General features: G+C 37.0%; 1 protein-coding gene across 2 annotated transcripts in view; it reads left to right on the top strand.

Annotated features, from left to right (window-relative positions):
• PRKG1 (protein kinase cGMP-dependent 1) overlaps positions 1–27,019 on the top strand; it is a 1,119,499-nt gene that overhangs the window by 1,068,983 nt on the left and 23,497 nt on the right. For both annotated transcript variants that reach the window (XM_008152952.3, XM_008152951.3), the window contains exon 10: positions 13,906–14,002. In XM_008152952.3, the coding sequence (XP_008151174.1) occupies positions 13,906–14,002 (97 nt within the window). The remainder of the gene's footprint in view (positions 1–13,905; positions 14,003–27,019) is intronic.

The following is a 27,019-nucleotide window of genomic DNA, read 5'->3' as shown; positions in this document are numbered from 1 at the left end:
TCTGTGAATGCCTCTCCAGGCTCTGGATTACGATGGTCGCTGTCTGATTCTGTAACTATTGCCTGACTGTGGCTAAGAGCATGGTGATGTATCGTCTATCTCCCACAAGTTCAGGGAATAGTTGAAGGTAAGGACCTTATGCTGAAGCAACATAAGAACTTTCCTTCGTCCATGGGATGGCTCATAAATTCCATATTCCCTAAGAGTAACACCCAGTAGAATTGTGCAAAGTATATTAAATTGAACTTTCAAAAGGAGACCCTCACGTAACCTCCTTTTAATAGGGCATTTAGCATGGACTGTAGAAATCCCCTGCTTCTTTCATCACATATACCTTTATTTCTAGCTTAATCTAATTATTTAGCACCTGATTATATATAAGGTGGTGCAGAAGTTAAATGGTGAAAACACAGCATAAACTGCATTATACAGCAGCAGTACGAAGAGTTGACACGTTCTACTGGGAGCATCATAAACTACCAATAGAACATTTTGAATGAAGAAAGTTAATATTAGGGAAAGGAACAAAACATCAGCATATGGCATATTTTCATAGTCGTATGTTCCTCAATGAATGTTATCTCTATATAGTAACATCCTATTTATTTCTAGTTTGGATATCCAGCAATTCTATTACCTAGATTATAGCCAGAGGGGGGGAAAAAGACAACTTAGTGAAGGCAAAACTCCATGGACAGGGAAATCAGGCGATCAATAATGACAAGAAAAAGTATTGTCCCACAGTAAAACTCCACAAAAGGTAACCATCATCTTTTTTATTATTATTGATTGCTTATAGTCCTATTTGTATGCATTATCTCATTTACTGTTTATCATAACCAATGGAGTCGCTTTGTTTAGCATGCCCATTAAGCAGCTAAAGTAAACTAAGGCACAGAGGAATCCTGGAGCCAAACTCATGTAGCCAAAGAATAATGGAGCGGGGATTTGTCCAAAGCAAACTGGCTCCAGAGATTATATTTTCATCATTTTATGCCATTGCCTTCTTAGGTACTCACTGATTGCATGGATAGAGTATAAGCACATGTCTAACCAGTTTGACTACCTGGCTTTATAAACTGCATAAAACAAATATAGGTGGATCAGAAATGAGAGGGAAGACAGACAGGCTCCCTAACTCTATCAAGAGAATACTTGAAAGCTGAGCAACTAATAACAAGTATTATACTATTGAGGTTTTATTGGGATGAACTTAGATAGAGGTAACAGCATAGTAATTAATTGATGTTTCATAATAATAACCTGTGGTCAGCTTCTGAATGCTCTACTGTGTTTTAAAAATTATGACTTATAAAATTTGGAAGAAGATAATTCATTCTTGAAATATTGATTCCCTAATTGGTATTTTTTAATGGAGTGAAAGAACTCTATGTGATAATTAGAAAGTATAAGCTTCAAAAATGTCGATGATGTGCTTCTTCAAGGAACACCCCATTCCTTGACAGTTCTAGATAATTGGGGTGTTATTAAAGAAATCATCATACTTACCAATATGTTTCAAAAATCCTGCATCAGAAAGTATCCTATGCAGCTTACTTTCCCGAAAACTTAAACTAATGGTTAAAGATTTTTTTTAGCTGGTCAGCAGATTCTTAATCCAGTTTATTAGATAACAAATCTCATTTATGTTACCTAAGAAAGGTCTCTCTAAACAAATTGTCCACAAATACTCTTAACTGTTATATTTAAAAATAGATTAGAAATCTACTTCCTATATATAAACATTTCTAGAGAAACATGATAAGATGTGCAACTGTAATGTTAGTGGCCTGAAACCTCCAACTGTTATACAGTGTAATTCTTATTGCTGCTCATTTTTTAAAAAACATCTTTGCTTTCCAGTTAGCAATCAACACTCTAGAAATTAACAGTCATGTTTATAAAACTATTTCGAATCTTGTCTCTTGTAAGAAAGAGATTTGAGTCCTTCCCCAGCTTCATGCATAAGCTGGCACACAATTTAGAAATTTTAAAAGTTAACTTTGTGCAAGCCAAATAACTCAGTCGTCTGTGGCCCACGTTGGTGCTTTGAATCTCCAGACTTTGGCAATAAAGCCTGTAGGAATCTTGCTTCTGAATATATTGTCAGTATAGCAGTGGATATGTCGGCACCAGAATATCAATGTGTCTGCTTTTTAAAAGACAAAACTCCACAGACTGGCTGACTACCTTTTGTCTATTTCCTATTAGGTTTCTGAAGTGGTATCTTGGTGTAAATAGTACCATAGTATAATTTCATTTCTACTGAAATAGTCTTTGTAGTTTAGTAAAAATAGAGTAATTGCTGCTAAAAACAGACTTCCTCGGTTTTAAATTGTTTGCCTCATATGTTATATATTTTACATATATACTTGGAGGTTTATGTTTTAGCCATTTGTCCTGTGCCTGGTCAAATACCACAGGTACTGGAGAAATGAAACTATGAGGCTCCTTCAACTTTCCCCTGGGAAGGAAGGACCACCCCCTCTTCAGCCCCGCCCTCTGAGTCTCCTGATTTCCTCTAGCGGATTTCACTGCACACAGGTGCCGAGACACAGTACAAGTTTCTACGGCTCCCACCTAAGGGCAGCAAGTTCCTGGCCTGAAGGGGCAGAAGAAAGGTTTTCTATCTTTTATCTATAGTTCTGTTATGTCTGCACAGTTGTAAGAGCGTAAACCAGACTGAGAATCCGGTCAGACACTGTGCTCTGAAAACATGACGTAGACATCCAACCACCACATTGTCAAACCTGGTGCAGAGAGCCTACAGGTCAGGGTGGTGCTCTGATCACAGGTGGAGCTTGCTCTATTGTCAAGAGGCCTTTTGAAACCCAACTCAATCCACTGAGGCCATGGGAATTTGGTAGTTGTTAACTCCTGAGAGAAAAGGCAGTGACTTGGGTGAGCAAAAGTAGGCCACAAAAGAGAATTGAGAATAGGATGTTGCCAAAGGTCAACTCTATCCCTGGACGATCTGTGAGGAAAAGGCAACCAAATATGGAAAAAGTGTTCTGTAGCTCTTATGAGGTATAAAGAATAACCCTAATAGGTCTGACTGCCTTCCCCAATTTTAATTTAACTCTATTATTTACTAATTATTAAAAAAGAAGAAAATTATTTAATGCTAGTCAATAAGATATGTACAGTTGTAGATCCAGGATCTTTTATGAAGTGGTAAAATAAATCCAATGCATCAATATTATTTTATGGACACAGAAAAGAGTATTTTCAACTTATTATTGGGAGAATTCACTTACTATTCTAACAAAATTGCAATCTAATAGTGAGGAATCCTTTTTCAAAACCATTTTTAAAAGCACAGAAAAATAAATAAAATAAAAGCACAGAAAAATTACCAACATGTGCTAATCCAGTGAAATTTGATTATAAATTCTAAACTTCCATGACACATGAAGCATGTAGTAAGGGAAACAATTATTGTAATAATTTTGTTCACAAGCAGCAATTTGAGGACATTGAGTTGTTCCCTCAACACCATTATCTCACCACTCCTGTGATTTATGTAAACATGTATGGGAAGACATCTGTTTCTAATATTGTAGCCATCTTTGGAAATCCTAACTAGTGTGTTTTATTGTGACCTTTTTAAATTACTGTGCAAAAACCCTAGCAGTGTGGAAATGAGCAATGCCATCAGATCTTGAGAGGGATATATTCCAAGGTAAAAAGTGTGGAGAACACCACACTTTATTTATTTTTTTGAAATAATAAAATTAGTTCATTTAATCAAACAGATAAAAGCAACACAAAACCTTTTCTAAGAATTGATTATATAGATTACCAGCAATTCATAACATTTCAGTCTCCACACTGTTTATTAAACCTGAAACATTGGCCAACTTAATGATCTGCTTATAAACCAGTACACGATCCAGGAATAAGAGTCACCTCTACTGGGCACATAGATTGCTAGTACCACATTTTAATATGGCTCATTTTGCATTCGTTGGTTTCTATAAGTTTCTGCTATGTTGAAACCGATAGAATTACTATCTCAGCCAGATGATCAAGGTTTACGTTATCAGTGATAAGTCAGAGCAATAGCATGTACCCTTCATATGATAGCACAGAAAATGGCACTTTACCTCTGTGGTCTTCCTCCCCAAATATTTATAACCCTAAACAAATTCTGAGATAAACCCCAATTGAGGACAGTCTATAAACACCTGATCAGTATTCCTCAAAACTGTCAGGTCGTCATGAATAAGGGAAGTCTCAGACACTATAACAACCAAAGGGGATCTAAGTAAGACATGATAACTAAGGGTAGTATGGCAGCCTGGATGGGACCCTGGTAGAGAAAATGGACATTAGGTAAAAATTCAGGAAATCTGAATAAACTATTGACATCAGTTTAAAAAAACAAAACAATCTTATGGATTGCTTTAGTGTTCTGTTGTATGGGCTTCAACAGAGAACAATGCCAGATTTTTCATCCAGATAGCAGTGACTTGGTAACATTTGTGGTATTTTCTCTGAAACCTAGTTCATTTGATAAATGCACCATCACTATGACTAAATAACTTGTGATAGCAACATTTTTGCTTCATTTTCTTCTTTTCTGCTTAATATTTTCTCTACTAAGAAAAATACATACAGGTTTTCCCCATTTAAAGGTTAAATGATATTCTTAAAGGTCATTTGAGAATAACTGTTTGGAACTTGGGACACATTTTCCTGTGATACTTGTATAATATGAATCGGGTATCTGTCACATACATATCAAATTAACACTAATAGTTCTCTCAAACTTTGGTAATTTAGAGCTTTGAATCTTATTTTAAATATATTTTATTGATTTTTACAGAAAGGAAGGGAGAGGGAGAGAGAGCCAGAAACATCGATGAGAGAGAAACATCGATCAGCTGCCTCCTGCACACCCCCTACTGGGGATGTGCCCGCAACCAAGGTACATGCCCTTGACTGGGATCGAACCTGGGACCCTTCAGTCAGCAGGCTGACGCTCTATCCACTGAGCCAAACCGGTTTCGGCTGAATCTTATTTTAAAATAGTGATTGCTGGCCCCAAATCCCAAGGTTTTATCAGGTCTGTGTTTAACTCACCCCATAATTCTGATATGCATTCTGGATGAGCGGGAACCTCTGGTCTATTACAGTCTGTGGTGAAATGCATTTGCAGTTCTGTTTTGGACAACAAGACATATCTTCCCAACAGCTGTCTTGGCCAATGAATTGGGGTCTCCTGCCTGCCTCCTTTGCATACCAGAAGCAGAGAGCAGACCTTCTTAAATGAGAGCCTTTGGTAGTATTTCCTGAAATAAAGGTGTTAGGGTCAAGGATTAGAGGACAGGATGGGGAAGAGAATCACAATGCAGGAAAAAGATAAGCTGTCGGTACCAGGACTTTCTGCAAGGTGTATATCTCTCAAGACACTTGGAATTCTAGAATGATCAAGCTGCAGTGAGCTTCATAGACATATCTAGTACAAACTTTTCTGTTTACGGGAAAAGTGAATGTCTTGCTCAGGTTGGTTCTGAGCCAACTCCCTGATCACTTTCTTTATTATATTCCTATTGGCCTGGGAGGGTGGCTTGTTGTTCTCATTTCCTTCCTGTTACACACTGCATTTTATTATCCTTTCATTCTTTGGCCCACTGTGACCATGTCCACATCCCCAAGCTACCTGTCCCTGAACTTCATGCAGAATCCTTCAGAGATAAAGGGGAAACACACAGTGGGAATACATGGTCAAGGTTCTGAGTCCAGAATTAAAAGTTGACCCCTAGTGTTCATTTGAGTCCTGCCTGATCCTTCTGTTCAGTTTTCTAACTGATCCCTTTGATTAAGATTACAATTAAGGCTAATTTTAAGGTTTAATTAAAATTAAATGCCCCTTACTTATTTCAATATTTTAACCCCCATATAAAAAATGACCTATAAAAAGGAAAACATTTCTCAGTCTTTGGATAGAAAAGAGATTTTTATATTTGAGAGGAAAACTTGGGTTGTCTTTGCCCAGCCCTTCATTGAAATTGAACGAGAGCTCTGTTGTAATGAATATTTTCACTGGAGTCGCATCAGACAATAGATGAGGCAGAGGGTTGCTACCCATAGGCCTGAGGTATGGGAGCAGTGAAGTCAGAAGGAGGAGTCATTTTCCCCAACCTTTTTTCCCTTTCAACCTCACCTGCCTGGTCCCGGGAAGCTATGCTGTGTCAGTCTGGATCACCCTAATCTACAGTCATAAGCAAAAAACTCAGGTGGAGATGCTGAGATGTAGGGGAGGAAGGAGAAGGAAAGTACTCTGCACTGAGAAGGAAGAAAACTTTCTCAGACTACTAACCTTTGATGGCTATTCATTTATATGAAGGAAATATCTACTGTGGCATAAATGTGGTTGGGAACTGCAGGTTTTTTTGTTTGCATATATATTTGCAAGTATCTACATTCTCTGAAGCAAAAATAATTGCTGAATAAATGAACCTTTTATTATGGGCCAATGGTTCTGTTAAAGTAAAAAAATACCAGTAGGGAAACCAATATTTAATTCCTTTCTTGCCAGTTTTATTTCCATGGCGATATGTATTTAGTTAAGCCTTTATTTCAGAAAAAAAAAAGTTGATCTCAAACTATCTAAAAACGGAATAACTAAAAAGGCATATTGGACAGTACATTTCAAGCTGACAATGTATGGGTAGCATATACTCACTCATCTTTTAAAAATGCTGTTCTGATTAATTTTTTTTTAAAAAATAATCTTTTGAGCATCAATGCATTTTGGGGGGAGGCATAGAATTGCCAGCTTTTTAATTTTTATTAAATTTATTGTGGTGATATTGCTTAGTAACATTATATAAGTTTCAAGTGTCCAATTCTGCGACACATCGCCTGTATATTGTACTGTGTGCTCACTACCCAAAGGCTAGTCTCCTTCCTTTACCATATATTTGTCCCCTTTACCCTCTTCATCCTCCCACCACCATCCTTCCCCCCTAGTGACCTGTCGTCTGTGTCTATGAGTTTGTTTTGTTTGTTCACTTGCTGCTTTCCGTTCTGTTTCCCACATATGAGTGAACTCATATTGTTCTTGTTCTTTTCCATCTGACTTATTTTGCTTAGGATGATACTATCAAGATCCATCCCTGCTGTCACAGTGTCAGCATTTCAGCCTTTCTATGGCTATGTAGTATTTCATTCAGGTACTTCTATTTGGGGGCCTTTCATTTAACTGGAGCACACAGATACACATGCCCCATCAGAGGCAAGAGTGCTTAGCTTCAGGAGTCACATTCTTGACTGAGATGTGTAATAAAGTAATATGTTTTTCAAATATGTTTTATAACTTTTACATTTACCCTTGTTTTTCAAATATTGGAATAGTGTTTTAAAAAACTCCAAAGATAGAATCAGATAGTATATGGTAGAATAAGCCAAAAACTCAAGACCCTAATGCCTAAGTCTTTGTGACTCTGGCTAAATCACTTACCATCCTGCACTTAATTCTTTTATTTTAAAAATGTAAAGGTTGAATTAAATTAGCTCCTCATGGGATTGACCTAGACTTTGAACTATGTTAGCATCTTAGTACTTTGAGATAAAAGCATGCCTAAAGTTTGTGATTCTCTACTATCTTGTTTAAAAGGAAATTGAATATTTTATATAAGTGTAAATATGCTATGATGTGACCACGCCAAAGGTTTCTAGTCTCAATTCTCCCAGTGTTTAATTACTGAAACGAATCATTTGCTAGCAATTGGTCTACCCAGTTGCTAAGAAGAAGTAAAAAATATTTGTTATCCCATCTTCACAGAGAAGCAGGGTGGATAAATTAGATGAGAGAAACTTTAGAGTCCTTGGGAGAAAAGTGCTTTCTAAGAGCAGAGTATTTGCATTACTATCATTCCCATTATGTAGCAGATATGAGAAATGCAAATTTCCTTTGTATTTCTGTTGGCTGTATCTCCTCAAGGGAATATATTTGAAAAATAACCAGAACTGTGTCTCAACTAGAATGCTCAAGAAAATGTCTGTGCTAATGATCACAATTTTGGAAATAGAGGTCGCAAACTAATATTATCTCAAATTCCTTGAAGAACAGATTAAACTTTATGGAGAAAATGGACACAATGAAATACTTTATATACATTAAGTTACTTTCAAAATGTATTTCCTCAAGTTTTCACCACCACTAAAAGAATAGTGACTATACTAGTTACTTTACCTGCATGAGCTATAAATAAATTAGAAATCATCTCTTTTTGTTTAGCATTTTAGGAATAGGATTGCTTATATTTAAAGGAATTGTTTTAAACTTTATAGTAATATGGACTTTTGTTAAAGCATAATTCCTTCAACAGGAAATAACTCTTAAACTCTAAAGTGTTCACTGTTTCCCAATGCAGTCAAAAGGTTCCACTTTTAAAGTTTAGGTATCAATGAGACTTTTTATAAAGCAATTCAATTAATAAGAGATAACTTGATTATAGATTTAAGAAGGACTGTCCATTGTTTTTCTTAGCGACTACGTTTATTTAACGCCAAACATTTGATAATCGGGGGAATAGGACATGTAGTTACTATTTTCACACATACAAGTTCAAGTGGCACAATGAGGCATAGTCCCTGTAATTTAAGCCCAATTCACATCTGTGCTAAATATGCAAATAAGTATCATTGGTTCAATTCCCAATCCTACTTTCTCTCTGGTTACTTTTCTCGCTGAATTTTTAATTCACTTTACCAGACCTACAAATTACTCCATGCACTAACTTATATTAAATCAGGAACTGTTATTGCATAAAATCCTGTGTCCACATTAAGTGCTTATTCAATAGATGGCAAGCATTATATCTTGCAGATATCATAGGCCACATATATATATTTTGTGTTTAAGGCTCACTTTCTGAAAGGTTTTATCCACTTTTTAATTTTTTTTTCAGTTGGCATACACTATTTATTAGTCTCAGGTGTAAGTTCTTATCCCCTTTTAATTGTTTCTTTAGATTTTTATTTATAAATTGCAGTGCTCTTAGACAACAAAAAGTGAAAGAAATTTTCTAGGCATTTATGTGAACATTCAAGTAAACCCGGATTCTGACTTAAACCATCTACATTTATTTACTTGAGTGTATGTTTGTCGATACTTCTACCACAAAGGTGTAAATGTTGAAGAAAACAGGACTTGGAAATACAAAATCGTTGACAAGAGCCAAGACAAGTCATGAGCTTTTGTCTGTAGGCTGTGTTGTACTCTTGAATTATTTTGAAGTCCAGAGTAGAGACAGACTGATTTAATCTAACTTACCTATTACAGCAATAGAATAAGTAACTTAGTCATAGATGAGAGGCCATGGGTACTTACCAAAACATTTTACTTTTGTAGATTTCCCCCAAAACTGACAAAATTAGGACATAAAAATACATCCTAGAGCACATGAGCCCAGGCAAAGACATTGGTAACTGATTTGCATGTGGATTAGGAAATGCTAATGATTTTTTTGGTTTTCCTTGGAAACTCTTAGAGTAGACTTCTGAAGCTAATTTGGATTGCAGATGAGCTGAGCTGAAGCAAACAGGGCCACATTAGCCTTTTGTTCCATTGGCTCCTAATCATTGGCTTTTGTAACCCTTCTGGAACTATTGTTATGTTCCTTTGGATCCTTGGCCTTTACTTTAAAAATGCACATAATACTGTCTGCTTGGTTAAATAATGCTGAGTGATTTCTGTTATTATAATATCAAGGCAAAGCTAAAGTTTTAAGCTTCATACATTTTGGACTGGGTTGAATCCATCATATTTAGTTTCCATTATATAGCTGGAGATGTTCACTTCATAATAACGGTCAGTCATAAGGTCTAAAACCCAATTCTGTTATTTAGAAAGGACAGAAGTGATTCATGGAGGCATGGAAACACTGGGAAAGCAATTGTGAATAACAAAGGACACATGATTCCTACTCCTTGGATTTGTGGAAGCTGATGATATTGGAAATGATAGAAAAAAATAAAGCCTAATGGTTTTTGTTTGTTTCCTAAAAAAAAGTGAATATAACACTGTACAGATATGTACTTTTAGAGAGAGGTTGAGTTTATTCCAGTGGTGTTTTTGGTTACTAGACTATGTATATGTGTCTTGGTACCATCATTTGTACACCTACACATTTACATTTTCATTACTTTTTTGGAACCTCGTTGTTGTAAAGGCAGAAATATAAAGGAGGTGAATTCTAGGCAACTTTGTTCCTCTTTAGCAGTTCTTAAAAGAAAAGTTCATTGTTTTACTATTTAAAGAGTACCCTGTATGGATTAGCAATTGTCTGTGGATTCTAATAACCATAGCCCCAGGTGACTATTATGTTTCAGAAACAATATGTTATCTTTGTCTCCTGCACCCAACTTATTTTCTTATTGTTTAGTTATTTTTGTGTTATTAACCTATTTTAGGAGTTTGTAAGCTTTTTGGTGTTATATGCAGAAAGGTATGTCAATATTTACATTTTTCTGGGAAGAGGATCCATACCTATCACCCTAGGCTAAATAAATAAAATATTAACATCAGTATCTCAAACCATTAGAAAATACATTTTATGCTCCCTGATAGAATTTAAGCAACCAAACAACATTTGTTACTGATGTGTTTTCCTTAGCACTTGGCAATGGTCCCTTCCGTAAATACTTTTGCACAGGTGGATTTTAGAATTGCATGAAGCTTGGACTAATTTCTTGGGCCTGGTACCCTACAGTAGTAAGTTAGGAACTTTGGTTTCATGTTTACCTCCTTCAGGCAAAATAAGTTTGTTTTATGAAACAATGGCCATTTACTTTATTTAGTCTCCTTCCCCACTCAAACTTTTATCAACTCTAAAGAAGGTAGGACATAATTGATGGATTGAAATTACCTACAAATAATTCCTGAGTTAAAAGAAACTGAAAATATCCCTCCAAGTTATGAGCAAAAGTGGTTAGATACCTGAAGAAGCTAAATCATCCAAAGTTCAGTTTTTTTTACCAGGTTTCTTTCAGGTGGTGATTTCCATGTTAAAAAAAAAAATTATTAGTTCAGAAAGGAAAAGTGTGCAGAGTCTTTGTGAAGAAGATGTGACTCTTGTCCCTAAAGAGTAATTTAAATGAGAAAAAAATAAATGCATATGATATATTCAACAATAATATCTCCTTGACTAAAAAAGAGAAACTGATCTGGTAGCATTCCTATCTTGTTTGACTTCCCCAAGAATCAGGATCTGAAGCAAATAGGAGTAGGACAGAAGATCAAGACCACAATTATCCCAAGGTCCTTTCAAATTGTATATCACCAACCACTAGGTAAAATCACCCAACTAGGTAGTATTTTAAAAAATTCACCTAGTCATATTAGCAAATTATTTAACAAAGATGAGCAATATGATTACAATGTTAGTGATCTCTTCTCATTAAAACCTATGAACTATTTGTATTTAACTGTAGTTGGTGCTTCCAGTGTATAGGACAGTAGATATTTAAGTGGATTTTAATTGCTGCAGAGAAAATGTGTACTATTTAACAGGAGATTTCCTATGTTCATCCTACTGGTTTAAATATGGTCAGTTATCAGATAGTGAATGTAAACAAAGTCAAGAGGATTTTGCTGTAAAAATGTGAACACAAAGTAATCACCTTATAACTTTTGCATTCTGTACCTGTCTCTTTTTTTTATAGCAATCTTGTTCTTATTTATAGCTGTGTGTTAACCATTATAAAATTGTTGCTCATTCCTATGGGTCTAGACCCAGAAGGTCAGGAGCCAAGACCAAGTTAAAAGAATCCCAACACTGTTGGCATGAATGCATCACCCCCACGCTCATTGGGCAGCGACTGTTTTCCCTAGACCATTTTAACCACCCCCCCCCCCATTTTTCTGTGGTTTCTGGAACCTCCTGAAGGTCTTCCGTGGAGTAGAACTATGGTGCTCAACCCATACTGTGCATCAGAATCAGCTGGTGGGCTTTTTTAAAAATACAGGCATTTAAGTGCTGCTTCCGGAGATTTCTGATACATTTGGTCTGCGGTCAGACCCAAATTAAGTGATTTCTGAAATAGGCTCAGGTAGTTCCGATGTGCAACACCAGGCTAAAGATCACTTGAGTAGAGATCTTTCCATCCTAATTTCACAGATTCCAGATGTAAGAATTTGGGAGCTATAAGTAATATATATATATATATATGTATATGTATATCTCAAAGTAGTCCGAGTTTACCCTGTTAATAGCTGACATTCTAAATCCAGCAAACGCATAGGATATTATTAAAAATGATCTCATTGATTTTCTAGACCATTAACAAATGCTTGACCTCATACAAATTATCATGGGTTCTGATCCCAACAGATGTCCTTTCTAAACACCTGTTGGAGTGAACTCTGCCACTGGCCCTTTAAATGGGATGGAGTTTTAATTTTCTAAAAGTAGTGATGCAGTTGGCATGCTAGAAATGCACATTTGCTGCCTGTGTTCCATTCTAGTAAACCATCTCCTGAATTACTATGTTGATCTCTTGATTGTGCATTGAGAGATGTCTACAAATACCATTAGGATTGAGCGGTAGTCTTGTTTATAAAGCTTTGTTAGAGGGAGTTGATTTCACATAATTAGCCAATAATGAAAAACAATGCTTTTTTTTTTTTTTTTTACCTTCTCATGATCTATCAAGAATTGACTTATTAAAAACTGGAACTGTGGTTGTAAACTGGAGACTGTTGAAAGCTCACCTAGAAAGCTGTTTGACATTCCTCCCAAGTGGAGAATCTCAGTTTGTGTTTAGTTATAATGGAATTATTAAAATGTCCTGCAGCCTAACTCCAGACATGCCTGTGGATGGTTCTATCCAAAAACTGGCATAAACAAGCTGTGCTAGTATCTTTATCTCCAGCGAGTTCATCGTGTCTATCTATGGTGCAATACCGAATCAGGTACCGCCTGGCTGAAGGTCATGGGTTACAGATAGCTATTCAAATACTTTATTTTTGGGACAGCTGGATCACTCCCTGACCTGACTTTCGTGAGTGGGAGGATCATCTTCATCTCTTTGCCTTCCTGCCCTTTCTAAAAATAGCAGGGCCTTTAACAAGGAGATATTTTAAGCAGCTCATGTTCACTTGTTCTCATCAGGAGATGCTTATTTTGCATCTGACACACTCGCATGTGTCAGATTTGCATGTGTGCATAGTTAGACCTTGGGAGCCCCGTCCATGCTTTTCCCATCACTCATATAAGAAACTTGCACACATAAAGACACTGGGATTACCAGCTGAGAGTCAGTGGGTAAACATAAACGAAGGGAAGACACTTTTTAGGAATGCGAATATGCTTCTGAGACCATCCATTGCAGGCATTTGCACATCAGCCCTCAGCTTTTCGGACCTGTTTTCGTAAGACCTGGCTGTGATTTCACTTCAGAGACCTCAATGATCTTGCTGCTTTTAGCAAATATTTATAGGAGCCACTGCCAGCCTGTGGATAAGGGAAACTAATGAGAAACTGCCTTCCAAACTCTGAACGGCAAAACCAAAACCAAGCAAATCCAAAAAATCCAAAACAGAACCACAAAAGAACAACTCAGACAATCCGTGCTCACAAGAAGACGCGTAGAAAAAGACCAAGATGTAACTTTGATTTGATAACTGGATTTATCAGTCACAGGACGGGCATGCAGTGGGTACTTTGTATTTTTCTCCTTTGAAAAAAAAAAAAAAAGCAAGTGCAAATCTATGTTTTGCTGCACCAGTGGGACCAAAACAGTATGAGTGTGAGAAAACACAGACTCTAAAAGCAAGATGGAATGTAAGCAGGTAAACCCTGTTCCACAGTCTTGTCATTCCGCTACAGTTGTACGTGGTACTCGTGTTTGCACCTCTAAGAAATTTCCATTTTTTCGCATCAAAAAATCCAGATATGAAGCCGAGGCTGCTTTCTTCGCCAACCTGAAGCTGTCTGATTTCAACATCATCGACACCCTTGGCGTTGGAGGTTTCGGACGAGTAGAACTGGTAGGTCATTGTTCTTTGAATGCCTTTGAAAGCCTCTCTCTTCCTTTTCTGCTTTTTCTCCGTAATGAGATTTCTCTCTTTCCCTCTCTCATCTTTAATTACTATGGTTCCTAACTTGGTACCAAAGAATTTTATATCAGCACATTCAGAGTTTGCAAAGTGGGCTATATTAGGTAGTCAATAAACTAAAAATAAAATGAATACAAATTTACTTTTTAGAAAACTGCCTTATAGGAAGTGAAATGTAAACACATTTAAACACATTTACTTAGTGAGGAGTCACAAGGTGCTTCTTACCCAGCTGATACTCTATGATCTTTATTTGCTTCCACAGTTCTGAGCAGTGCTTACTATTTTAATTATGTGCCATATCCATAATCACAATAATTAAAATGTAAGTTTAAGTATATATAAAGGGAAATGAGACATATACATATATATATATTTAATAATCCTTACCACTGCTTTAAAAAAAAGTCAAGTAAATGCTGTTAGAGTAGTAATTCTGTGATTCTTGAGTTTCAAGCACCTATACATATCTAACTTTATTAGGTAGTATGGTTTGAATATTTTATACAATTTATTTCACATACATCTACAGCTAAGTTTTCATGAAGGTAATGAAGACATTTGGGTACAAGTTTATACATTAAACATATTGCATGCATGTGATATAAAGCAAGTGAAAGCATGCTCTACCATGCTTTTGTTTGGAATATGAATTTAAAAAGTGCCATTGCAACAAACATTTTTTAAAAGGCATTCTGGTTACTGTATTGCTGCATTTCAACACTGTGCGAAATAAGCCTATCTGGGCACAGAGATTAAGTTCCACCTCTCCGCTGACATGGAGGAGTCCCTGATATCAGACGCCAGTACAGTATGTTAGGAACTCCCTGCCACTGTGTACAGTGAAGTAAACAGTTACTGTTGCCACCAGGGGACTGGAGAAATCCCCTTCCATTGCAAGTGTATTCGACCTAGCGCTATTTTTGATATTTTTCCAGTTGAGCTACAATTGGGACTTCTGACTCTGACAGGCAGTAAGATGTTATTTACTTAAAGATTAGACACGAGGGTTTTTGAGCCACATTGTGTTTCACTAAATTTGTATTACATCTCCCTTAACATGAGATATTTTAGTAATACTACATCTGACTTGACTTCTGCCTTCTGAGGGTGCCTCTGAGGATCTAAGCATTCTTAGAGTAAAAATCAAGTTAGGGCCCAGAAAAACCTCTCGCTTTTCTGCATCTGGCCAGTTCATGTAGTCCTAGATGTATTGGTAAAGAACCTTTAGTGAAGATTTATTAACAGCGTTACACATGAATAGCTCTGCACTCGGGATGGAGGGAGGAAAGAGCCCCTTGCCATGAAGAGGGTAGTGTCTGGTGTGTTTATTGACATAGTTGTATATGTCTAAACCCCTCTCTGAATGAAGCAGTATATAAAGGACAGAATTTCCGAGAGACCAATTTTGTGACTGTTATAGTTTCTTAAATATTTTTTAAACACTATGGAGAATGAAATTGCTGTTTTAGTTGACAAAACCCAATAACATTGCAATATGGTGGAGTCCTAGAGGGTTGTGAACCTTCAAGTTACCAGTGAGATATTTTGTGAAATGCGGTGTAGGAATTTTTTGCAATATTGAAAGTTACTCATAGACACCAAGACCACTTCAAGCTGGACAATTAAATGCCAAACAGATCATGTAGAACTGCCAGAAATTCCCTTAAAAATATCTGAGGCGGCACAAGCAATTAATGACATAATTAGGGAAGGTTCAATGTGGACATTCAAAAAGAAAATGTGTGTGTGTTTTGTGGTTGTGTGTGTCCGAGTACCTATATATTTATGCATCATCTCCATCCCAGGAGAGATAGTCAGCAGTAGTTCAGTCTAATTTTCTTCTCAAGGGTATTATATTTCACTTTTACACAGATGTTTATAGACAAATGAAGGCCATAACCTCAGGAATTAATGTGTGTTAAAGCTATAGCCCAATGCGCAAAACTTTAGATACAATGAAAAATCCATACATAATGGGTCATTAGGGGAAGAGGCACATGTCCTTAACCTCTGAAGTTATGTCATCTTATGTAATCTTGCATTTCTCAAAACTCACCATGGGTTAATCACAATACCCAGATTTTCTTCACTGTGGATCGGCCTTTTACTGATTACTATTACTCTAGAATCCAATGCTCACAGTCTTTACCACTTACTAACTTACTAACTGCCAGATACGTTCATCTCATTTTGCATAATGACATAGCCTTCAGAGACTTCTTAGCATTTCTTAATTTTTATCATTGATGTCAACTTAAATGAATTTAGATGCAGGAGTATTGTTACATGGTTTATTGCCAATTTCTAGAGATGGGAACATAATTTTGGTACAAACTTAAGTATTTGTTCAATTTGTTAAGAAGCTTAAAGTAAACGTCTATGCCAATGGGAATTCTGCTCTTAAGCTATTCAGTCTATTTCATAAATATGTTTAGAATAACTGATTGTAACTAGTTTAATATCAGGCACGTCCTGTTCACAGTGCCTTTTAAGTCATTTGCTTTTTCTGGTTTTTGGCATATCCCATATTTTCTGCCCATGTTTTTTTTTTTTATTTTGAAGAATGGACTTAATTCATTCAGTGCTACCTATTTATAGTCTATCTTTCAGAAAGCCACATTTTATTTATAATAATATATTTAGGAAAAGAATTCAGCTCTCTTTTATATATGATTTTCTAATTAAAGTAGAGACATCTAAGCAAGCCTCTTAATTTCTAAGGTGTGACTGTAAAATATGAAGCTTGACTTGACAAATAACAAGTAAATATCAGTCCCGTTGCTCTGTGGTCACATTCCTCATTTACTCTACTTTTGCTCTTGTTAGAGAGGAGCTTGCTTTTCAAATAGACTTGCATGCCTCAAACTTTTTCATCTGGCAATGTTATGTGCTGATTTTATTAAATGTCAGATATTAAAACTATTTATCCAGCAATCCACTACCTCCTATACCAGAACAACATACTTGGACAAAATATAGGAACAAAGATATGGAAGATATAATTAATATCTTCTTGGATTAAATCCCTTCTCCATCATTTTTTATATGCTTATGCAGTGAGCCGAGATCTCTGCTGAGATTTATAAAATTTAATAATAAATAGCACTACCTCTATGGACTCGCCATCTATTGGAAGGGACACTTACGTAAACTAACAAGTAAACTCATGATCAGAGTCTGAGAAGCACATGCTCAGGCCACCAGGCAACAATGTTTCTTCAAAAAGGTGGCATTTCTATAATAGAGGGAGAGTTGAGACATAAAACAAAACAAAACATTATGACACACTCTTATAAAATGAAACTACTGCAGTATAATTTATTAAGAAACTGATATTAACAATGTTTATTAATAAGCTAGAAGCCTGATGCACAAAATTCATGTATTGTGTGGGGGGGGATGTCCCTTAGCCCAGCCTGCACCCTCTCACAATCCAGGACTTCTGGCTCCCAACCGCTCACCTGCCTGCCTGATTGCCCCTAACCACTTCTGCCTGCCAGTCTAATCACCCCCTAACCACTCCCCTGCCAGCCTGATCAATGCTTAACTGCTCCCCTGCCATCCTGATTGCCCGTAACTGCCCTCCCCTGCTGGCCTGGTCACCCCTAACTGCCCTCCCCTGCTGGCCATCTTGTGGTGGCCATCTTGTGTCTATATGGGGGTAGCCATCTTGTGTGTTGGGAGTGATGGTCAATTTGCATATTACCTCTTTATTATATAGGATTGGTATTACTTCCTAACTAAAATAACCCTTTCATTTGAACCCTGCTTTATAATCTTCAAATTGTTTTCATTCCCAGTATACAATTTTGCCTTGATAACTATCTTGGGAGGAAAACATGGGGCATGATCTACATTTTACAGGAAAAAAATCAAGAATAAAACATGTAAGTGATCTAAGAACATGCAGTCATTGAAAGATCTGTTGTGATTGCCCAGAACTACTAATTCATATATATATCAGAGAGGAAGGGAGAAGGAAAGAGAGATAGAAACATTAATGATAAGAGAGAATCATTGATCGGCTGCCTCCTCCATGCCCCCTACTGGGGATTGAGCCCTCAACCCAGGCTTATGCACTGACCAGGAATCGAACCATGACCTCCTGGTTCATAAGTCCATGCTCAACCACTGAGCCATGCTAGCCAAGCTGATTTTTTAACAAAAAGCTTTTTCTATTATCTGGCTTCTAAAATGATTTAGATCCATACCTCCAACAGCCACCACTGAAGTAAATGTTACTTCATTGTCACATGTACACCTCTGTTTAAAAAAATCTTCTAGAATTCAAGAACCTGTATTAGACATAAACCTAGAATTAAATACTATAATTGTGTTCTTCATCTTTGCTTCTGTCAAACATTCAGAGGCTTTTCCTTCCCTGAATCTTTTGCTGTTCCTATTGGTTATAAAATGTCTGTGGAGCAAAAGAAATCTGATAGTGTAATGTGGTGGTTAAAAGCTAGAGCACTGGAAGGAGACTTCTGGATTCACATCCTGCCAGCTGTGTCATTTACTTAAACCTTCTGAGTCTTAGTTTCCTCATATCTAAAAGGAGGATTACATAGGATATGTATCTCACAAGATTGCAAAGAGAATATTAATTAAAGCCCCCCCCTCCCAAATGGTACCTCACATGTCATAGGTCGCTATGTTTTGCCAATGTAGTTATAATAATTATTAATATTAAATTATGCTAATGACAGCTATCTTTATTATTTCCTGCTATTGCCATAGAAAGGGAAGGGAATGGAATACTTATGCTCTTTTTTTCTCCCATTGCTAGGCCCAGCCCTGACTATAAGCATTTCTCCAACATAAGAAAGAATGACCTTTGGTGATAGCTTGGATGAAATTCCCCCAACCACTAAAGCTCCTTTCTTTCTGATCTGTCATGAGTGGAGATGGGAAACAGTTTTCAATTTTCCTCACACTGAACCTTTGTGTACCTGAAATAGCCTGCTCTTATTTATCCATTTTTCTCCTAAATTGTAAAGCCCCACCTCTTAACCTCTCAATGAGAAATCATTTTCGGGTGCAAACTACTGAATCATATCCAGTTTCTCCACGGCCTTCTGAAACCTCTCATTCCTTCTGGGCCACAGTCCTAGGGTCAGATTGCCCAGGAGGGGGCAATATGCAGGTTGCAAGAAGCCTGCCACACTCAGTCAACCACATTTATTTAACAGGCATCCCCTTGACTCTCGTGGCATTTTTGCCAGCTTCCTGGGAATGGTCCATCACAGGCAAGCAGGCCTGGAGGGCTATGTAAACCAATTGGGGGAAAAAAATGGAACCTAAGAAATGATTAAGCAAGAAATTAAGTGATAAACCCTTCGCTCAATCAACAGAGTTTTATTTTATGATTATGAAAGGCGGGCAGCTTAACTCCAAAGGGAAACCCCATGTAAGACAAAAACATTTCAAGAGCTTCTTACTGCCAAGCCACACGACAGTGAAATAGAATAGCTCAGGGATTGCTGGGCAGCCTGGCTGTTTGTTCTCCACAGTGATTTTGGCTGCAGTGGGCGCCTGGGGGAAACCCTGCTGCCCTAAGGCCTTGGGTCCTCTGTAACTAAAGTGAATAAGGACTCAACAGTGATTGAAAACACAAAGTTTGTCTCAATTGAACACAGCCTTTCTCTAGGTGTACTCTCCTGGGTTTATTACTAAATATGCCATCCTCATTTTATGTTTACTCTTCAAAAGAATTAAAATGATTAACTGTGATGAATAGTACTGATTTCTTTAAAAAATGCATTATTTAGATAGCTGATGAAAATCTAATCCAATAAATGGTAATTGAGCAGAATAGGTGCAGTCACAATATAACGGGACTCCTACAACATCTAACCACGGGACCGTTTCTAAGCTGCAATCACAGGTAGTAAAGTCAATCCCTACTTTGACATATGCTAATAAAGTAAGATATGCCTTAATTCATCTTGTTACAGTAGACTATATTCTTTGTACAATGATAGTTTTAAAAATTTGGCTACACGAGATTGACAAATAGAACAGTCACTTTCTTACACATCTTTTGCTGTTATACACATTTTATATACCAGCTATCTTTTAAAATGAATATTTTTTCATTAAAAGTGTTTGAAATCAGTGTCATACAGTTAAGTAAAGCAATTAATTCCTCCTCCAAACCTGCATGTTATTCTAGAAAGATCAATGTAAATTTAGGAGTCACTAGACATGTCTTCCCAAGGCTTAAGTAACTGGCAATAAAACACCTGGTCATAGTTGCCTTTTTGGTTTCTGTGACATAAATATGATTTTTTAACCCAAGTGAATTTATGGGCACATCACATTCAGCAACATTTCATTTATTAATAAATTCCCTAAATATATTTTGTGGGATATAGAAACATCAGCTATGATTCCTGCCCTCAGGGGATGTCTGTCTTCTCTTAAGAAGATAGAATCAACATATATGAAAAATAGCAAATGAAACTCATTAGTATTATAGTAAATTCTAAATTATGCAGATAGATTCTCAGTATTAAAAGAGAGAGAGAGAGAGAGAGAGAGAGAGAGAGAGTATTTGGAGTTGATGGGATAGAAAAGGCCCTGAGAAGACGCAGGACTCAAGCCAGGTTTAGAGAAGAGGTTAGGATTTAAGTAAACAGATGGGGAAAGGCCATTCCAGGCAAAGTTTACAACACAGAAGGCCACGTGTTTTCACAGGAGGCCCAAGCAGGTGGCCTGACTAGAGTAGAAGTTGTGTGGGGGAGCAGTGAGAAACATTATTAGATAGCAATTCACAGAGTATAACTGTATTATATTCTTAAAGGAGATTAGACTTTAAAGTATCAGGCACTTGGGGGTATTAGATCAAGTGATGAAAGCATATAAACACAGATTCAACTCTAAACTTCCATCCATGCAATAAAATAATCCCCTGTAAGGTGACCAGACAGGCTATTTTTAGGTGGTGCTGCTCTCAGAGATAAACATCGTAATTTCTCCCCTGAATAGGGCAGTTTACTTTGTGCCAAGATATAGTCCACATCCCTGAAAACTTTAGATAAACACTTTCAAAGAGAGGTCCCTTCCATGAGAAGGAAAAACAGTCCCCTTGTTAGTAATGTTGAAAATAGCCATGTGCTTTTAAATAAAATGGCTTTGCTTTCTGGAAATAAATATAGAAAAGTTCATTCTATATGTTTCAGGGTAGCTTATCTAATGTATACATTTAATTTATCTCTAAGTCGTACTCTGTTCCTCATATTATTACCCCCATTGCCATTGACATAAACCACATAGTATTTAGCATGAACACTGAGCTATGAGATCAGGAGATGTGGGCCAGATAGAGGAAAGGAAAATGTGTGATGGTGTTGTGTAGTAAACAGAGAAAGATGAGGAATAAAATTTTGTACAGCTAGTGAGAAGAGAAATTTTAACAACTGATTGAAAACAGGGGTAAGAGATCAACCAAAGGACTTGTATGCATGCATATGAGCAAAACCAATGGACACAAACGGGGGAGGTGAGGGCTTGTATTTGGGGGAGGGGTGGTGAGGGAGAGGTCAATGGGAAAAAAAAGAGACTCATGTAATACTTTAAACAATAAAGAATTAAAAAAAAAAAGAAAACAGGAGTTTTCCTAAGATTATAGTTATGCCTGCCTAAAATGTATAGTACCCAGAGAAAAGTAATTATCCTATATAATAAAAGCCTAATATGCTATGTGTCCGGTTGACCAGTCAGCCGTTCAACTAATCAAAGCATAATATGCTAATGATATGCTAAGGCCGCTCAACCGCTTGCTATGATGTGCACTGACCACCAGGGGGTAGATGCTCCAACTGGTAGGTTAGCTTGCTGCTGGGATCGGCCCATCAGGGCTGAGCAAGATGGGCCAGACACGCCCTGGAGCCCTCCCATGGTCCCTCCCCGGCTGGCTAACCTCCCTCGTCCCTCCCTAGCCCCAATCATGCACCGGTGGGGTCCCTTTGCCTGGCCTGAACCCTCTCGCAATCCAGGGCCCCTTGGGGGATGTCAGAGAGCCAGTTTTGGCCTGATCCCACAGGCCAGGCCGAGGGATCCCACTGGTGCACGAATTCATGCACCAGGCCTCTAGTCATATAATAATTAACAATTTTTTTTGTTGTTGTTAGGGAATGTTGAATAAAATTCAAGGCTAATTTATAGAAAAGAAGCTTTCTGTGCACTTTAAAAAAATTCACTTTCTTTCATGAGTATAGTAAGTCAGCTCCTCCTGACGATGTCACATCCGAAGAATTATTTGAGTCATAGTAATAACATTCCTTTTTCATTCTCTGTGAAATTATAATTTCCTTAAATTCAGACAGACTTTTCCCTATACCTTCTTCATTCAGACATTATAAATATTATTTTTCAAGTATCATTTTTAATTAGCATTCCCCCATATCTTAGATGTCATAGTAATAATGATAATTCTTGTGTAGCACTTTTTAAAATATATTATTTTATTGATTTCAGAGATGAAGTGAGAGGGAGAGAGAGAAATATCAATGATGATAGAGAATCATAGATTGGCTGCCTCCTGCATGCCCCCTACTGGGAATTGAGCCAGCAACTCGTGCATGTGCCCTTGACCAAAATCAAACCTAAGACCTTTCAGTCCACTGGCCAAAGTTCCATTCACTGAGCCAAACTGGCTAGAGCTCCTGTGTAGCACTTTTAAATTTCCAAACTATTTTCACATACACTATCTGATTTGATCTTACACTATCTGTGTATATAACATAAGGTGGTTTTATTTCCATTTTATAAGTGAGGAATATGAGGATCAAGAAGATTACATAAACTTGCATATGATTATAGTATGTACATCATTAAAATACTATAAGGCATTGCTCAGTAAATACCTATTATTTTGACTAGATAACTTAAAAGAATTTTGTGGTAATTATGTACATTTTGCTTAAATCGACCCATGATCCCACTCTTTTTAGGAAAGGAGGACTTTTTTATTTAGAAATTTGAATTAATAGCAAGTAAATAATAAGAAAATATAATTTTTAATAACAATATTAGTTCATAGAAACTAATATAAAAATGAAATATAGTCTTGATTAATTGAGAAACTTTTATTGAAGGGGTAAAGATAAGCATAGAAGGAAATGCTTTTTGGACAGTTAATTCTTTAGAGTGAAAATTAAAAAATCAATGAAAACTAGAACTAGAAAAATATCAGTATACATATTTTCTGGCATTCTCTTTTTTAAATTATTTAAAAGCTTTGTTGAGGTGTAATTTACATACCATAAAATTGTTCAACCATCACCACAGTCCAGTTTTAGAACATTTCTCTCTCCTATAATAACCTTTGGGCCTATTTGCAAATACTTTCCATTCCCACCCCACTTCAGGCAACTACTAACTTATTTTCTATCTCTAAAGATTAGCCCTTTCTGGTTCATATTTTCTTATGCTAAAACTTTGTTTTACACTAAATGTTTTTAATTTCTACATGGATAGTTGTAAATCTAGTTCAATGTGGATCCATGTGTTTAATGTATAGCAGCTTCTTGCATTTTTTTCCTCTTGAATTTTATGGCTACTTTATACCCTGCTTCAGCATTGCTGCTGTACTCTACTGCTACAGAACTGAACCAGTGAAGTGTCCCTGAACGTGGAGTTTAAGGGCAGTATCTAATAGGACTGTACAGAGTTGTCTGGCAATAGAGGAATATTGGGAAATGATGTAGACAAAACAGTCTAGAGCGTATGCATGAGTAGAAAATCTGAGAGTTAGTTTACTGGTTTACTTGGTTGTGAAAGTTTTATTATGAGCCCTTTGCCTAATTCGGTGAATCTGGTTAAGAACTATAACCAGAGTGGAGAGAAGCACACTCCAGCAATTTGGCATTGCTCATCTGAGAGTTGAACATTCTTCCGTGATCTTGAGGCAGCTGTCAGTTTATCAGGGGAAGATTTGTCATGAACATGTTCCTTGGACTTTATTCAGAGAATCAGCTTCCGCATAACAGACCAACTTTGTTGAGTTAGCTCCCACCAGTGGTCCTCTGACTTCTCTGTTAGTGCTGGGATTCTGTGAGTCTGTGGCATTCTAGTTTAAAATGGAAGTAGACATTCTGACTAAGTGCTATGCTCTAAGGAACTAGTGAGGGCTTTGCCGAGTGCAAAAAGTTGTTCTAGACTCTAGGGCTGCCTGCACTCAAGCAAAGATGAAACAGAAAGCCTTACTAGATAGGCTGTGGGTTTCTGTAAACTGTTTGTAATTCATATTTACTAAATTGGCAACCAATAAGACTGACTCCCAAAGATCTCTGTAGCTTCTACCTACTTTCCATTGGCAGCAGCCATCTGCCACCAATGATCATCCGTTATCACTCTCTTCTATCTCCCCTCCCTTCCAACCACCCTTGGCTTCTCCTTGCAGGATTCAAGCACCAAGGTCTCTGATAACACATTGAGGTCTCTGTAAGTGCCTAGGAAAATAACAGCGAAGTTTTGGCTGGTTTCTCAAACTACATGTCTAGCATGAGTGAAGCTTAAAGGTAATGATACATGATTCAGCTTTTCTCACAGAGTCAATGAGTTAGCCAATTCCATTAACCTCTCATTTGTAAAGCATCAATCACTATGCTTTATTCAGCTGATGGGCAGCGGCATGTAATGGAAATAGCTTGGGCCAAAAAGATTCAGTTCTGCCCCATCGCTTTGTGGCCTGGGGCAATATATTATCCTTTCTGGTAATCCTTAATTTGCTCCTCTGAAAAATGAGATGATAATTGTATATTCAAAGGTGTGCCAGGAAGATTAAGTAAGAAAACTTATACTATACTGCTCATGACACCTAAATAAGAGCATTGCAAACATTAGCTGTTGTTGTTATTATGAAGTATTTGTAAAAACACAACAAAACCTTCCTTCTGCCGTTAAAAGTTGACGTTAGGACTAAATGAAATAATGTTTATGGATGATCCCAGCAGTTTATGGTTAATGAAGGTTTTCCCTCTTTCTCTCTGACTTCCTCCTGATGACTTCACTTATTTCCCTAAATTCTTCCCAAATATAAAGTTCAAAACTATTTAGGAAATAGCAAAGTAGGTAAAATTTTAAACCTAATATCCTGGCTAGAGTGAAATAAACATATGGGTGTAGCTTAAACAGCAATACACTGGTTAAAATATACTTAGAATTATAGAATTTATTAATTAGAGAGGACTAAAGAGTTGTGAAGGCTAGAAAAAGAGTCTAAAGAGATGGCCATATTCCCAAGAGCTAACCCAGGAGCTGGTCGGCAGTCAAGTGGACATTATCCTAGATATGATCGTATTAAATCTAGTAGTATTTATAATTGAGAATATCACATATTGATCATTCAAGGAAGACTTAGCATCTTATAAAAATTGAAAATTCAGGGCCAATAATATAGATATTTTGTCATGTATATTTCCTGTGGGGCATTAAATCTTTTCTTCCCCTTTATGCATAACTTAGGGTACTTTTGGAAAGAAGAAAGATACCAAATACTACATGCTTGTCATCATAGCTTCCCTGGTTTTTCTCCTATTAAATGTGAAGCTTAGATGATGTTATGGCTTTGCCAGTGATAAATAATCCTGGTTTATTTCATGCTTTCTTTGATTCGCTTAGTCAAGAAAATATTTCATGAGCATTTACTCTCTGTCAGGCACAGTAAATTAAAAAAAAAAATCATCAATCTCAGGTTGCTTTCACACTTGTGAGAGGAGAAAAATACTAAACAAGTAAGTAACTAAATAATTGAGTTTATCAGCTTGTGATGAGAGCTATAGAGAACATTAAAAAAGGGAGAAGTGGGCGGTTCCTCTTTTATGTAGACTTGTGTGAAGAGAGACTCTCTGATTAGGAAACATTTGAGCAAAGAACTCAGGGAACTGAGGGGCTGACTCTTGGAGATATCTGTGAAGAATATTCAGGCAGAAGAATAGCACAAGCAAATAGCCTGGGGCAAAAGCTGCCCCAAAAGCTTGCTTGGTATACTCAAGGAACAGCAAGGTGGCCATTATGATTGACAAAGAAGTGAGGCTCATGAGTAGCAGGGGTCCAGATGGTATAGGACCTTATAGGCCTTTGTGACAGTTTTGTCTTTGCCATGAGTGACATGGGAAGCCACTGCAGGGTTTTGAGCAAAGGAGTAGTGACTTGATCTGGCTTTGTTTTAAAGAGAAGAGAGATCATCAATGAATGCACATTTGGGGGCACTTTCTAATTTAAAGTCACAATAACTCCGTAAGAGACAGCAAGACCTTAATTGAAGTCAGGATTTAAGTCCAGACCTGTGACCCTAAAGGCTGAGTTCTTTTCTCCCACCTGGTGCGCAGTGAAAATGTGTTATAACTGAAGAGAATATTTTCACACTAGATGTTTGAAGTGCACAAGAGTATTCAGTCATTTAACTAAGACTCTAAAGAGGAATATGATTTTGTTTCTTCTCTAATTTGAGTAACACAGCTCATTTTTCATGCCATTGTTCCTATCTGTCCAGATTTCTTTTAGAAGCAGGTTTTCACATTTTGTGCTCTACTATGAACTACAACTGAATTCATTTGTATCACACTAATGGTCCTTTTAAAGAGTTTCACAGATGGAGTAGAGTGTCCTTGGCTTAAGGCATTTTCAATTATCCATTCTCCCCCTCTAGCCTGTCATATAGATTCAGTAATGCTTGGCAGCAAACTGAGGCCCATTTATTTGAAGTGCCCTCATGTTCTCTTCTAAGGAACTTGCCACATTAATTCGATTTGTACATGTGTATTTGAAGAAGACTCTTAAGAACTTTGCTATCCCTGCAGATGAAGCATAAACAATTCACAACTAAAGAGGGGACTGTGATATTTCAGCTGAAAATATCACATGTAATTGTCATGTAATTTCCTCAAGGCTTTCGTTATTTCCGAATAATGTGGGCTGTTTGGCATTACCTTGAGGATT

Source organism: Eptesicus fuscus, chromosome 17 (genome assembly GCF_027574615.1).
Source record: "Eptesicus fuscus isolate TK198812 chromosome 17, DD_ASM_mEF_20220401, whole genome shotgun sequence".
In the NCBI taxonomy this organism is placed as follows: Eukaryota; Metazoa; Chordata; class Mammalia; order Chiroptera; family Vespertilionidae; genus Eptesicus; species Eptesicus fuscus.
The sequence above is the reverse complement of the archived record's forward strand: the minus strand, read 5'-3'. Positions and strand labels throughout refer to the sequence as shown.